The sequence below is a fragment of the Heteronotia binoei genome, chromosome 21 (assembly GCF_032191835.1).
Source record: "Heteronotia binoei isolate CCM8104 ecotype False Entrance Well chromosome 21, APGP_CSIRO_Hbin_v1, whole genome shotgun sequence".
Lineage (NCBI taxonomy): Eukaryota > Metazoa > Chordata > Lepidosauria > Squamata > Gekkonidae > Heteronotia > Heteronotia binoei.
Window position 1 is genome coordinate 63,000,809 of NC_083243.1, and position 15,714 is coordinate 63,016,522.

The following is a 15,714-nucleotide window of genomic DNA, read 5'->3' on the forward strand; positions in this document are numbered from 1 at the left end:
ATGTTTGTGGCTATTGCTGTATCCACTGGCAGTGAATTCTGCAACTTAATTACTTGTTGAGTAAAGCTTTCCTTGGGTTTTCAATTATTTTCAATTATCATATTAATGTTCTGTTTTTATGTACAAGGATTATGAGCCATGATGACCCCCTAATTAACCTGCAGAGAGCCTAGCTATATAAATCACAGTCATAATAAGAATAGTGTCAAATATTGCATTGACCTGCTATTTCTTTTTCTTAAGAATCTTAAGCTCTTGTGAAAGTGACCCACCTATTGAAACAAACAAGACTTGTGTGTCAAAAGAATAAGCTTGTTATTGTTATGGTTACTTGATTTTTTTATACCCCACTTTGTGAACTTTAATAAGAAAGGGTTTTAAAAAAATAATTAAAGAAACTAAAATCTGCAGTTTTAAAAAATTGCATAGCCAGCAGCTCCTAAGGAACCATTCATCTGGGGTGACATCCCAAACCAATGAGTAACTGAATTCTCTGAAGGAGGAAAAATAAATACAATAAAATTTAAATTTTAAAAATAGAGAAACATAAAAAAGACCCAAAATGTTAAAAGATATGTGTGGATTGGGGGAGGGGGGCTGGAAGCAATGATTCTCGAGGAGACAGATGGTGAAGAGACAGAATCACAGAGTTGGAAGGGACCTTCAGGGTCATCCAGTCCAACCCCCTGCACAATGCAGGAACTTCCCAAATATCTCCCCCCTCACACATACATCCCCAGTGACCCCTGCTCCATGCCCAGAAGATGGCAAAAGCCTCCATGATCCCTTGCCCAACTGGCTTAGAGAAAAATTGCTGACTGACCCGAAACTGTCAATCAACATTTCTCTGGGCATGTAAGAAACGGTCATAAGAACTAAGCATTGATGCAACCCTTCTTGCCCTCCTTCTCATGATCTGCCTAATTTACAGAATCAGCATTGCTGTCAGATGCCTATCCATGCCCATCTACTCCCTTAGGCTAGCATGCATCATGGCAGAGATGTTCTTTGCCATGTGGTCTGCATCTATCCCCTGTGTATGAAGCAGAACCACTTTGTAGCCTTGTGGCAGGACTGTCCCCTGGTCTTGCCCTGGCACTCTGGAAAGAGAGGTCCTCTGATTGCCACCAGTGGACAGTGAAGGAGAGGTAGCCATACTGCTGGCTGCTCTACAGGTCTGCTATGAAGTGCACAGTCCACCCTTGTACTCTGAAAAGCTTGGCTTTGACCATCTCCACTGCATGGAGGGCAAGACTCATTGGCTCATGGTCTACCATGAGGGGATGGAATACCAGGGACCAATATAGTGCAGTAGCCTGTGAAAAACCACATTCTCCATGATGGACAAAGGTTGGCCATCCACAGCAACCATTTAACTGATGAGGCAAGTGATTGCCTCCTGGGCCTCTCCCTCAGCCCCTTTGCTTGGCTGTGCCAGCATCCCTGTAGGAATAACCTCCTGGAGGGTGGCCTTTCTAGAGGTTTCACTCCCATCCACAGTACTCTCAAGGTGAGTCTTTTTGCTTGAAAGGGACTCCCACTCTCCCTCTCCTTCTCCCTGCTGAGACAAAGAAGACCTCTTCTTCCCCCACTGGGTGCCACTGTTTGCTCTGGAGGCAACAGATTGGGGTGTCCCCTTTGCATGCAGGAGGTGGAAGATGACAAGTGGTTGGGGGTTTGAGCCCCTCCACATCTGGAGGCTGCACACCTGGCATTGTGCCACATGGGGTTGTTGGGGAGGGTGCAGAAATGTTCCCAAAAGTGTGGCCTGGAAATGGGGACCCAAAATTGGTGCAGGTTGGAGGCTTTAGCCACTGTAGTGTGGTGTTGGACTGAGAGGACTGACAGAGGGTGGACTTGAGGTGGGAGCAGCCCAAAGGAGGTGGAGGGGCTGGGGGTTTCCCCACCACTGCCTAATTCACTCTCAGAATTCACCTCCACAAACACTTCTAGCTACTGGTCTGGTTTTAAACAATAACAAAGGGAAAGGATTGTGCATAGGCTGGGAGCAGAGGATAAAGAAAGTACACAATAATAAATCTCTATTCAAAATACTGATGTGAATTCATTCAATCTTGTAAATTCATACCATTTCATTCAATCATGTTGATTCATTCAGTGTAAAAAAATACAATATTCAAAGGCATTTAATACACAGTAATATCCTTTTAAAGAATATATACATATATATATATATATATATATATAACGCTGAAGTTGAATAGAAAAATAAATAAGTCAGCTCATTCCATAAAGAAATTGGCTTATTTGCAAAGTTATTTTGTATATGCTTCTCAAAGCCTCAAATGGGTTCATTAGAACAGCCCCAACCAACAAGTGGTCGACTCGGTTGCTTTTTCCATCCACACTTCATCGTAAGGTGGGTCCTTTCAAAAATATCCAAAATTCAAACAACTCAGTAAAGCAAAAGCATTCACATACTGGCAATCCAATAGTGTGTCCGTTAGCCAATTTCTTTATGAAATGAACTGACTTTATGGAATTTCCACCATATGTAGGGTCTGGGTAGCATTTAAATAATAATAAATTTTATTTATATCCTGCCCTCTCCACCTAGGCAGGCTCAGGGCAGCTAACAACATTCAGATAAAACATTATACAATAAATACAGTAATTTTAAAACAGCATTAAAAGTTATACAGTCGTTTAAATCAATAATATCTTAAAAACCATTCCAATTTATATCATATAACAACACAATGATGTTCCTGGCGCTATTCTGTCCGTTTACATAATGGCAAAAATCATTATATAGAGTCACTTTGATGGATCATCAGTTCGGCCATCCTTTGTCAGCAGTCTGCGAAGGCCTGCCTAAAGAGGATGGTCTTGCAGGCCCTGCGGAATTGGTCCAGGATCCGCAGGGCCCGCACCTCTTCTGGGAGCTGGTTCCACAGGCACGGAGCTGTGGAACTAGCCTCCTGTGCTATTTAAACTCGCCTCCTGTGCTATTTATCATTTCATAATAAGTTGAAACCCACAATTTTTTTCCACTTAATGGTGGCACTTTCTCCTAGTTCAAGGAACCTTCCCCTTATTTGTTTGAATATTGTATCCCACTTTTCCCTCACATTGGAAAATGTAGTGGTTTATAATTTCTGACCACCAAGTCACAGCTGACTTAATGGCAACCTCAAGGAGTTTTCAAGACAAGAGACATTCAGAGGTGGTTTGCCATTGCCTGTCCCCACATCACAATCCTGGTATCCCTTGGTGGTTTCCCTTCCAAATACTGTTTAGCTTCCAAGATCTGAGGAGACTGGGCTAGCCTGGGGTATCTACACAAAAATACAATTTAAGCATTTAAGATAATACAATACAGACTACATCAGTCTTTTGCAGTGACTGGTAGGAGGATAGTGGTTTTCTAATTTGACACATTACTTTTGACACATTGTGGTTTCATTTCTGCAAAATGTCCATCCATCATGCAGTTTTGCTGTACATTTAAACTGTATTATATAGTTCTCTGCTCTGCACGTATCTTTTTGGTTGGAATGGTATAAGTTATATTTCTCATGTGCTGTAGAACTTCACTTTTATGGCTGCCATAAAACTGCAAACCTTTGTTTTATATTAAGTCAAACAAAAGCTTTACAACATATGGTTATGTGCCAGAATGCCTCAGGTGTTCTATTGTTTAGATATGTAGTACACTGTGACAAAACAAGAAATAAGTGTAGCACTGACAACTATATCACAGCGTTCTGTTAACTTTCCTTCAAGAAATATATAGTCTACTTTTAGGAAGAACTTTTTAAATCTATATTTTGTTTAGAAACCTTGTGGGAACATTGTGTTTTTTCCCCACCCTTCAGCTTCTGCAACATTTGAAGACTTTCAGATTCGCCCCCATGCTCTGTTTGTTCATTCATATAGAGCACCAGCCTTCTGTGACCACTGTGGAGAAATGCTGTGGGGTCTTGTGCGTCAAGGGCTTAAATGTGAGGGTAAGTGAAGAATCTGCTACTTTGAAGAGCTTTTCCCCTAGGAAATGCAGGCATTCAAAAAAATCTCACCTGTTGCAAAAAGATGAATTGATAATTCTTCCTGAATAATCCAGAGGTATGTATTACTATCAATTCTGTTATTATTAGTGAAGTGTCTGATGATGCATTGGGTTATATTAGTATCCTGCTATTTAAGTAAAGATGCTATGACTGGGTAATATCCCATTGAGATGGGACAACACCTAGGTTAATAGGTTGAGGTTTCCCTCATCTTAGTTAACCCCACACCTCAGTTAACCCCACACAAACATCTTTGTAAAAGCAACAGTAATAGTTTAAGCTGCCCACAGATCAGTTGTCCTTTGTTCACTTTTTAAATATGACATCATTTCCTGTGTTCATGCACAGGCTGTCTTCTACAAAGATGCCTGGGTGAGACATACTGATAACAAAGGGAAGTTCTTGAGGCTGTCCATCTGCCACCAAAACAGATGACCTAGCTCAGCTAAGGAAGCAAATGTACATATACACATTCCACACAGAGATGTAATTTCTCCCATCTCTTTGTTATCTTCAGATTCCTTTTAGTTTGCACCCTGTGGAGGACAGGAAGTTATACCAGACTGGAAAACAGCATATCACAGGGCCAGACTAGATGACACATGGAAAAGGCATTATGAGCACCAATTGTGTTTCTTTATGGGTTGTTTTTAAAAGTTAAAAGCAGCCTCAGAGCTCAGAATGAAAACAACATACAGGGAGCCTTATGTATGTTTTCACCTTTTAAATTTTTTTTATAAAACCATAGTTTTAAAAGCTTAACAGCTGGAGGGATGGCCATAAGGTGGCACAGGGAAAAGGATTATCCCCCTCTTCCAACATCATGGCCACTCCCATTATCTCACCCTTTTCACTTGCTTAGGATTTTTAAAAATGTCCAATACTCCAATACTTAGGGTGAAATAGTACCGTAATTCTTTCTAGCAACTCCTTTTGTCCACAGGCATGTTCAAGTTGCTGCAGTACCCAATGTCAATCTTCATCAATGATGATCTCTATATGTTGTCGAAGGCTTTCACAGCTGGAGTCCATTGGCGGATGTAGATTTTCTGGGCTGTGTGGCCATGGTCTTGGCATTGTGAGACCTGGTGTTTCGCCAGCCAGTCACAGTTTCTGGTGAAATGTCAGGTCTCACAGTGCAAAGACCTCAGCCACACAGCTCAGAAAATCTACAACAGCCAGATGACCTCTAATTTTGCAGAATCAGAGATAGTTTATTCAGGGTGGCTCACAACAACAGAATAAAACAATCAATTTTAAAATAGCATGACATTAATATGACAATTTAAAAATCAATAATTAAAACAATCATTAAAACAATCTGATGCTGATATCATTTGTAGTTGTTTTGCTTCCAATGGCTTCAGTATTCTTACATTTGCTCCCACAATACAATAACTCTAGATCAGTTAAAGGGCAGCCGGAAGAGTGTGGTTTTACAGGCCTTGCAGAATTGGGCAAGGTCCCAAAGGGCCCTCACATTCTCCGGTAGCTGGTTCCTGTTTCAGTTCCAGTTCGAGCCAGCTGCAGTCAAAAGCAATAGTCTCTGAGAGTAGTTGACCTTGATACCAAAGCATACCACATACCCCAAGGTGAGAAAGGCTACTTGTAAGTTTCAAAGACATAACATGTATGATTAGCTAGCAAGCTATTCTAGCTGTTACAAAGTATTACAATAGTCTGGATCAACATGGATGTGCTCATGGCAAGGAACCCCTTGACACCCAAGAGAAGGGCTATATGGATTCCTTAGGCCGGCTCTGTCTTTGTGCTGCAACAATTAGTAATACATATATATTTTTCTTTTTTAGGATGTGGTCTAAATTATCACAAGAGATGTGCATTTAAAATTCCTAACAACTGTAGCTGTATCCGGAAGAGGCGACTTTCAAATGTTTCTTTAACAGGAATAAGTACTATCAGGACTGTATCTGCAGAACTTTCACCTACTACTCCAGATGAAGCTCTCCTGGTACAATATTTCTAAATGTTAAGATATTTTATTGTATAATAAGAAATGAATTAACTTGGTCAGTTAATATTCTTTTCTCCAGTCAAAGGATGGTTTTGCATTTACCCATTCCACATCAGAAAGTATACTATTTGGGGATACATGGTGATTGCTTACCACTATTGAGAGCCAGCTTGATGTAGTGGTTAAGTGTCTGGTCTCTCATTTGGGAGAACAGGGTTTGATTCCCCAGTCCTCCACATGCACCTGCTGATGTGACCTTGAGTTAGCATAAGTTCTTGCAGAGCTGTTCCTCTTAAGAGCAGTTTCTGTTAGAGCTCTCTCAGCTCCACCTACCTCACAGAATGTCTGTTGTGGTAAGGGGAAGGGGAAGGAGATTGTAAGCCACTCCTTCAGGTCGTGAAGGGCAGGGTATAAATCCAATCTCCTCTTTTCTTCTTTTTCACCTCTCTTGAGAATGCATATGAATTTCCATCACACATACCAATGTGTTGCACTTATTACCAATGGCACATACCGTATATTAAGTTTAACAACTATGGTTTATCATTACATAAACAAGTCTGAAGTCTTGTCCCTGCTTATCATATAGAAGAAAATTAAAAATATCTCTTTTTTGGCAACCCATAGTCTGTCATTCTGTTTGAAACAAAAACTTCATTTTGGAGTTAGCATTGGGCAGCATGAAGTTGAACAAACTGAAACTTAATCCTGACAAGACAAAGGTTTTCTGGGTTAGTAGAAAGGCAGATCAAGAAATTCAGCTTGAAGTGCTGCTTAGCACCTTAGAAAACCAAGTGCTGCTGTGGGTCAGAGTGTATTTGACCAGCTCCATGTGGTATGTCAACTATGTCTGTTTCTGGGTTACTTAGATTTAACTACAGTGACCCATGCTTTAGTTACATGTAGACTATACTATCGCGATGCACCATTGAAGAGTGTTTGGAAGCGGCAACTAGTGCCACAGCTAGATTCTGAGTTGGAACCAGCAATCAGGAGCATATTTTCTCTAGAGTAAGTGATTTCTATAGTCCAGAGATCGCTTATAATTCTGGAAGAACTCTAGGTCCTACCTAGAGGCTGTTAGCCCAGTTATTAGAAATGTTTCAGCTTGAATATTCTGTTAACTTTTCACATATATTAAGTTAGTGAAACTACCTCCTTACATAATATTTATGTGTACAAGAAAAGCATACAGAAAAAATAACAACATTAGGTACAAGCAAATCTTTTCCTTGAAATTGTTTTAAGTACCTGCTTCCCAAGTAATATTGCTTTATGGTTTCCTTTTTGTTTATTTTGTATGTGCTCTTTCATATACACAGATTCCTGGAAGCCCTAGTTTTGAGGTATGTACTAATTTTATGCATCTCTCTCTCTCTAAGATATAACAAACAGCACCATGTTACTGTTGATCAAATGGGATCATGTAATAGGTTTCATTATACCACATCGTTTGTTATTTAAAGTACATCCCTGACACTTGCTTTGCTATTAAATAAATGCTTATTAACAAGGAGATACTTAGAATGAGCCCAGTACTGTCTTCCATTGTGGAGGCAATTTCCAGATGTTTGTTTCTCATGAGTGGAGTTGGCAACCCTATCTGCTTCCCAGCAACAGTAACAATGTTCTGGAGAGCAGTTGTAATTCTGAGTAATCTCCAGCCCTCATTTGGTTCCCCAGGAGGAAATGGCTGATTTGGAGGGCAGAGTCTATGGCATTATATCTGTCTGAGGTCCCACCCCTCCTCAAACGCCTCAAATTTCCAGGAATTTCCCAACCTGAAACTGGTAACCATATCTCCTTACCAGCCAACCATCAACCAGCCAACCTTGGAAGGCATGCACTCCCTGAATTTTAGTTTTCGAGGTCCAGGCATTTGGGTTGGATGTTGATGAGTCAGTTGGGACACCTGTTCAACTGTCTGCAGTCTCCCTTAACTGATTTTCACCTGAGAACACAGAGCTCCACAGATGACCAATCAGACAGAGGTGTGTTCAAGCAGGCAGCAGCCTGCAAGCCACACAGCACAGCTTTACCTCTGCAAAAACACATTTTACCCCTTTACACCCCCTTAGGTGTCGAATTTCTAAAAATCCCTTCAGAGTGGGCACTTATGTCATGGAAGGAATGCACTCCCTGAATTTTGGGTTTCTAAATCCTGGGGTTTGGGCTGGGCATCGATGAGTCAGTCAGGACACTTGTTTTTTTATATATAGATAGATGACACAGATCCCACACTTTCTATTCTCTCCACATTTTTTGATCCTTGAAGAAAATTGTGTAAATATTTTCTGCCATTAGGCATCAAGCGCAAAACTAAACCTTTTATACTTTCTTTTCCTCACATCCTTTTTTTCACCTGCATTTATCACAGCAGAGAAAATATTCTGAGTTATTTCCTGTTCCCCCCCCCCCTTCCATTCCTTTCACTTCCCTCACATAGTCAAAGGAATCCATTTCTAGGACAGCATACAGTAGCGAATGGAAGTGAAAGGGATGGAAGCAAAAAATTCTATCCTAAATAGATGTTTTTAAATAGAATCTTTAATTAAGCTCATCCTTCCTTTATGCATGGTGCACCCCTTAATTGGAATGTATGGTGTTCCTATGTAATGCTAACAGTGCTAAATTTCAAAGATTGCATGTAAAAGTCTCTGGGATCAATTCCATATTTCTTCCATTTTAAGATAGAAGGGCAATGAAAGACTGCTGTTTTAGACTCTGGAAAGTGATTGTCAGCCTTCGTTCATATGTTCTGCCATTATACCATGATAAGTCCTAACCTCATTATTCTTCGTAATTCTGTGGCCTGGGAAGATTTTATTTCCATTATTAGAAGGAAATAATATAGTATGATTGTGTTGGTGGATAATAATGCCTTAATCATGTAATAAAACTGTCTGATTTTCTCCAGGGAAAAAAGTCTTAATTTCTGGACTGGACTGGTCAAACGCAATATGATTTAATATAACATCAGTTACAATGTTATGTATACCACACCCAAAGTTAGGAGAATATTCTTTCTCTCTCAGCAAGGTAGTGTCTGGTAATAATATGCCAGTTAAAAAGGATACAAAAGCCAAAGAAAATTCATACAATTTTTCCAACTAAAAATAGCACAAATGAAGCATTAAAAGATAATAATTAAATTGCCCCCCAAGCTGGAATGAAAAGTTGGACACAAGGTATTGGTATAACTAAGGGCCACTTTATTAAGTATAAAAATAAACGGCAAGGGCAACAGGAACTGCGGCCTGGTCAGGGCCAGGGGTCTCAACAAACTGCTCCCCTGACAGCGGGCAAGAGACCCATCCCCCAGCCGGAGATGTGTGGCACAGCTCCCGCCAGGCTGGCCCAGCAATGAGGCAAACCCCAGAAGGCCCAACCACCAGACACACATCTCAATAGACGGCACCCTCTAGTTGAGCCTCAAGGACGGTCTGCATTCTCCCACCCCAGGTCATCAAACCCAAAGGTTGATCCTACCAGACCCCTAATTCCCCAAGAGAGGGATGCTTTCTGGTCTTCCCCTAGCCGCAAAATACCATAAACCCCATAAAAACCTGCCAAACTAGTGACCAACCTATTTAACAGCACCTCCCGATAGCCAAACCCACAATCCACTGACCTGCTATGTAGGGTTGGCAAAAAAAACAACAACGCACAGTCAGCTGGAAAGCAAAAAATTCCTACCCGGCCCCCCAAACCATGGGGCGACCAGCATTTGCCTATATAACAAACAGGGCAGGCGGGAGGGCCGATCATCTGCTGGGGACTGAGAAGGGGGTCGGAGAGCCTTGCCTATACAATGGCAAAGCCATGCCCCCTCTTAAACGCACCCAAACGGGCTGCAAAAATCCTCCTTTCCTTCCAGGGAGGCAAAAACGCTTCTGCAGCCTAGCAATGTTGCTGCTGGCTGCTAGAACCGGATTGCCCCACAAGTCGGAATGAAGAGTCAGACACAAGGTATTGGTATAACTAAGGGCCACTTTATTAAGTATAAGGGCAACCAGAACTGCGGTCTGGTCAGGGCCAGGGGACTCAACAGACCGCTCCCCTGCCATTAGTGGGTGAGAGACCCATCCCCCAGCCGGAGATGTGTGGCACAGCTCCCGCCAGGCTGGCCCAGCAATGAGGCAAGCCTCAGAGGGCCCAACCACCAGCTGCACATCTCAATGGACAGCACCCTCTAGTCGAGCCTCAAGGACGGTCTGCATTCTCCCACCCCAGGTCACACCCAAAGGTTGATCCTGCCAGACCCCTAATTCCCCAAAAGGGGGATACTTTTTGGTCCTCCCTTAGCCGCATAATACCATAAACCCCGTAAAAACCTGCCACTACTAAGGCCAAATCTATACTTAGGCCTTAGTACCCACCGGGAGGCCCAAGGCCACCCGCAGCCCTTGCCAGAGATCTCTCAATAAAAGCATGTTACCTTTTTTTGAGAGATGCACCCCATCCCCTCTGTAGAGGGCAGGAAATTTCGTAGAAGTATCCGGGTGGGGCAGATAGTGGCCCAACCCCCCTTCCAATGCCTTTCAAAAAAATTTATTAGCTTTGTAACGGGCCCTCTTGACACCTGCAGGATCCCAAGCACTGTGCCAAACAAGGCGGGGAAGCATTGCTGACCAAATTATAGTGGTCCTGGGCCATCTCTCCCTAATGTGCCACAAATCCTCTCAGGCCTGCAAAAATAAAGCCTTGCCCTTCACTTGCCTGAGATCATTCCCTCCCAGGTGAATGATTAGAACCTGAGGAGGAGGGCCCGCATTCCCATGGAATAATAATGGCAGCAGGCTAGGCCACTGAAGACTCCGGCGCCCCCGCCATTCGATAGTAACATATTGGCTGAGTCCCAGCTGAGAGCCGACCGAAGTTCTCTGAGCCTGATGTGCGGCCCAAAAGACATAGCTGTGTCCACAGATGAGAACTCAGCTCCTCTGGCTAGGAACAAGAGCATCTAAAAAGAAAAAACAGTCAAACTAGAAACAAGAACCATAACATTTCAACTACAGCAAACGAAGCTAGGAACTGAGCAGAGGGCGAACATAAGATTTATGGGCCAATGAGCGCCAACGGCCCAACTGCTGAATGGAGAAGGAAGGATACCCCAGGGCAGCCGCCGTAGAGGCTGCCCCAATTCTAAAGGAGTGGGTACCAAACCGCACCCCAGACAACCCCAGCTTAGCTAAAGCCCAGGAAGTCACGGCCCAAAACTAATGCTTTGTCAGTGGGTTGCCGTTAAGCTAACAAAACAAAAACCCATTTTTGGACCCCCGAACTACCAAATAAGCAGCCAAAGTGGAAACTGGGCACAACTCAAGCTCCGAGCACATGCCCAGCTCCAACACGGTCCCTTTGCGATGCTGGTCAGTCTTAAGAGTGCTGAACGGTAAGAACCACATTACCCTCAACCAACCTCAGATCCCATAGCAACAAAGCATTACCAGAAACATCATTTCTGGAGCTTGCCACTAACTCACTAACTCTAAGGCCCCCCCAAAAAAGGCAACCAAGGAAGCAGCATGAAACAATGTGGATTCGAAATAAGATGCGCATACTGTGCTCCAACCCCCCTTCAAGCCCAGAAGAATCAAAGGGGGAAATAGGTTTCCTCGTGTCAGGACTAGGCCCAGCTTCTCTAGCCCACCCCTCCAGCATTGTTGGAAGATGAAAGTCTGCTGTTTCCTCTCTATATCCCAACGCCTTGCTAGCAAAAGCCAAAGCAGACAGGCATCCCCTAATGGATCACACGACCAATCCCTTACCTTGTAGAGAAACAGAGTAGTGGAGCAACTGCTCCACCGGGAAGGGCCAAACAATGTGATACCCTACCTCAATCCTATAGTCTTCAAACTGCCGCACAGCACGTTCGTAAGACTTCCTGGTGCTAGGCACAATGGCAAGGCCTATCGTTCTGCAGCCCTCGGCTCTCCAATCAGCCATAGCTCCTGGGACATTGTCGCTGGCTCGCGATCGGCACCTGGAGCCAACTGACGAAACCTCTCCATCTGTTTACGAGAGAGAGCATCAACCACCTCATTATTTACCCCAGGAACATGCTGAGCTAAAAACAGTATGTTAAGCCACGGACAGCCCAGAGTGAAGACCCTCACCAATCTTATAACCCGCTGAGATTTGGAAAAAAGGCAATTAATGACATGGATCACCGCCATGTTATTGCACCAAAAATGAATTGTATGATTGGCCATAGAATTCCCCCACAGGCAAAGTGCAACAAGAATGGGAAAGAACTCAAGAAACGTAGAATGGGAAAGAGCTCGAGAAATGCCTGAACCCATAAATCTGGCCATGTATCTACGCACCAATGTCTGCGGAAATAAACCCCAAAACCTAAAGATCCAGCAGCATCAGACATGACCTGAAGCTCCGCCTCAAGCCTCCTGTAGTCTCTCCAAAAAGAAATCGCATTAAAGGACTCCAAAAATTCTTGCCATACCCTTAAATCCTCCTTCATGCTGCTGGTAACCCATGTTCTATGTTGGGGAAGGCAGAGGCCTGCCATAGCATCACATAGCCTACGAAGAAAAGCTCGACCAGGAGCAACCACTTTGCAAGCAAAGTTAAGATGTCCAAGAAGAAGAAGATATTGGATTTATATCCCACCCTTCACTCCGAAGAGTCTCAGAGTGGCTCACAATCTCCTTTACCTTCCTCCCCCACAACAGACACCCTGTGAGGTGGGTGGGGCTGGAGAAGGCTCTCACAGCAGCTGTCCTTTCAAGGACAACCTCTGCCAGAGCTATGGCTGACCCAAGGCCATGCCAGCAGGTGCAAGTGGAGGAGTGGGGAATCAAACCCGGTTCTCCCAGATAAGAGTCTGCACACTTAACCACTACACCAAACTGGCTCTCCAACCAGCTGTTGGAGCTCAAGCAATGTGACCTTTTGCTTAAGAAGGAAGGAATTAATCCTACTCCCTAAATCTGCCACTTTTTGAATAGGTATTCTGGACAATTGCGCCCGGGTACCCAACTCAATCCCTAAAAAGGTAAGTCTTTGGGTCGGACCTTCCGTTTTTTCCTGCGCCAACAGAACTCCCAGTTCTGCAGCCAGCTCAATGAAGTCAGACAACAGCTGTGCACAACACCCAGTCCCTGCAGGACCCACAAAGAGGTAGTCATCCAAATAATGGACAACATCCTGCAAGCCAACTTTCTCGCGAACAGCCCATTCCAATAACATGCTGAAACACTCAAAAGCTGCACATGAGACAGAGCAGCCCATTGGCAAAGCGCTGTCCATGTAAAATTGCCCCTCAAAGAAAAATCTTAAAAGCTCAAAATCAGTCGGATGGACAGGTAGGAGGCGAAACGCAGATTTAATATCACATTTAGCCAACTCTGCCCCCTTACCACAGCATCGTACCACGTCCACAGCCTGATCAAAGCTAGTATACCAAATGGAGCATAAGTGCTCGGGAATCCCATCGTTAACTGACTTCCCTTTGGAGAGGAAGAGATGGTGAATCAAATGAAATTCACCAGGTGCCTTTTTTGGCACCACACCTAAGGGCGAAACCCTAAGGTTAGGAACTGGGGGATTAGAAAATGGGCCCAAAATTCTGCCCTCTGCCAACAACTTGGCAATCTTATCCTTAACTACGTGCTCTAAACCTTTAACAGAACCAAGATTCCCAGACCGAAATGTGACCCGGGGACCCTGAAAAGGAATCCTAAAACCGAACTTGAAACCTTTTAACAAGTAAACACTATCAACCCTTCGCGGATACCCGGACAGCCAGTATTCAAGAGGTCCCACCTTTATCGGACTGGGCCCCTTTTCCAGCCTGGTAATTACTTCCACCCCCACAGTGTTTCTTTTGGTTTCTCCATGGCCGGGTTTTGGGGCAGTTACTAAAGGAGTGTGAGCCACCACACATGGGGCATTCATGCCTGAATTCACCAGCTTTTTTACTGCACACTCCCTCGGAGCCAAACTCCCAGCAAAGCAGGCGGGGTTGAACCGCCTGCCCCACAGAACTGTGGGAAGAGGATGGCAAAGCTGAAGAAGTCGCTGCTGACCTGGCCACCAAATGACCGCTATCCGAACGGTCACCCAAATTTGGATGCGCAGGAGACATGACTTGGAGCCACAGCTGCTGGTGAATGCGATCCCACTAAAGGGAAGGGTACAAAGCTGCCCTCATCCTGAATTCCTTATCCTATTGAATCCAGGCATGCCCAGTAAACATTGTGTAACCCTTATATATGATATCCATATACTGGATAAGCGCAGCTGCCCTCCAAGGCTGGGTGTGAGCAATCACACCAGCATATATAAAAAACCCAGACAGCCAATTGGCCCAATTCCGGTCCACTTTGCGCTTCTTCAATTTCTCTTTTTCTTTGTCATCCAAATCTTCTTTATCTTTCTTCTCCAACTCATGGAACAGGAGGGAGAAGATATCGACATACTCCCCCTTTAGGATCTTATCTTTTGTTGCAGGCAACAAATGATCACCTAAAGGTAATGCTACATCCCCAAACGGTAAGGCAGTAAAAGGGACCACCCCATAGGGAGAAGGAAAGCCCCAACCCCCCGAAAAGGAACTTGCAAAACCCTGCTGCCCAACGGCTGGCCAATTTCCATAGAGGCCAAACTGTCCAGGTGACCAAGACCAATTTGGGCGAGAGCCCGTACCTGGGGAGGGAGATAAACCAGAACTCCCCGCTGGAATGCCAGGTGCAGCAGGAATGGCAGCACCCCATGGACCCCAAGGCCAAGCCAGCCCAGAATATGACTGTGGAGTGTCACCAACCTTACCCACAGATCCAATAGGCACCAGCGCCGATCCTGATCCAGCAGTCCCCGTAGATGGACCTGATCCCCCATCTGAACTGCCAAGACCCATGGCTCCTCCTGTGATGTTTCCAGCAGACCTGCCCTCAAGAATAGACAACCTGGTTAACGTATCTGCCTGAAGTGCCATTTTAGAAGCTTTTCCCAATACTACACCCTGTGGTGGAGGAATACCAGCAGCTTGCTCTAACACCAACAGCCTCTGCATAATAGCTGCATTAACTTCATCCTCACCCTCATCATCAGAAGAAGATAAAGTTGGTGGTGGCATTTTAGGTGGGGCCCTAAGGGCCTTTTGCGCAGGCTGCTTGCCCTTGGATTTTCCCAACTCTTTCTTAGCCGACATCTTTCCAATGCTAAGGACCAATAGGACTACAACAATTTACACCCAAATGGCCCCTTGTGAGACTGCCCCAAAGAAACTGCTGCTCACTACTGCAGAACAGCACCAGAAAGCAGACAGTGCCGTCTTATGCAAAGCTGTCTGATACTGCCTCAGACCCACAAAATGGCTACCCCACTACAGCACTTTAAACTGGCTGCCGTCCCACAGAAGAAGAAGGGGAAGCAAATATGGCTACCGTCCAACAGACGAAGAAGGGGAACTGAATATGGCCAACGCAGCCCAGGATGGCCCCCACCCAACCCAACTAGGGTAATCAAAAGACAAACCCCCTTTCCTCTAAAAGAAGGGAAAGGAAAGGGGAAGACTTGTCCAAGAGGAAGAATTGTGTTTGCTGTGCCCAGAAACCACCCTGGAAACTCAATTTAAAGTGAAGTGGGGGGTGAGGAGTGTGGGGGGGGTGGGCGACAGCAGTGAAGAACTAAAATGGATGGGAGGGGAACAGGCCGTAAAATGGAGCTCCTTTTCCCTGTCTGAAG

General features: G+C 44.4%; 1 protein-coding gene across 2 annotated transcripts in view; it reads left to right on the top strand.

Moving 5' to 3' along the window:
• The window catches only part of PRKD1 (protein kinase D1), a 218,160-nt gene that overhangs the window by 128,608 nt on the left and 73,838 nt on the right, over positions 1–15,714 (top strand). For both annotated transcript variants that reach the window (XR_009556571.1, XM_060261979.1), the window contains exons 4-6: positions 3,840–3,971; positions 5,843–6,003; positions 7,329–7,352. Coding sequence is in view for 1 of the 2 variants with exons in the window: in XM_060261979.1 (XP_060117962.1) it covers positions 3,840–3,971; positions 5,843–6,003; positions 7,329–7,352 (317 nt within the window). In the remaining variant the exon portion in view is untranslated. The remainder of the gene's footprint in view (positions 1–3,839; positions 3,972–5,842; positions 6,004–7,328; positions 7,353–15,714) is intronic.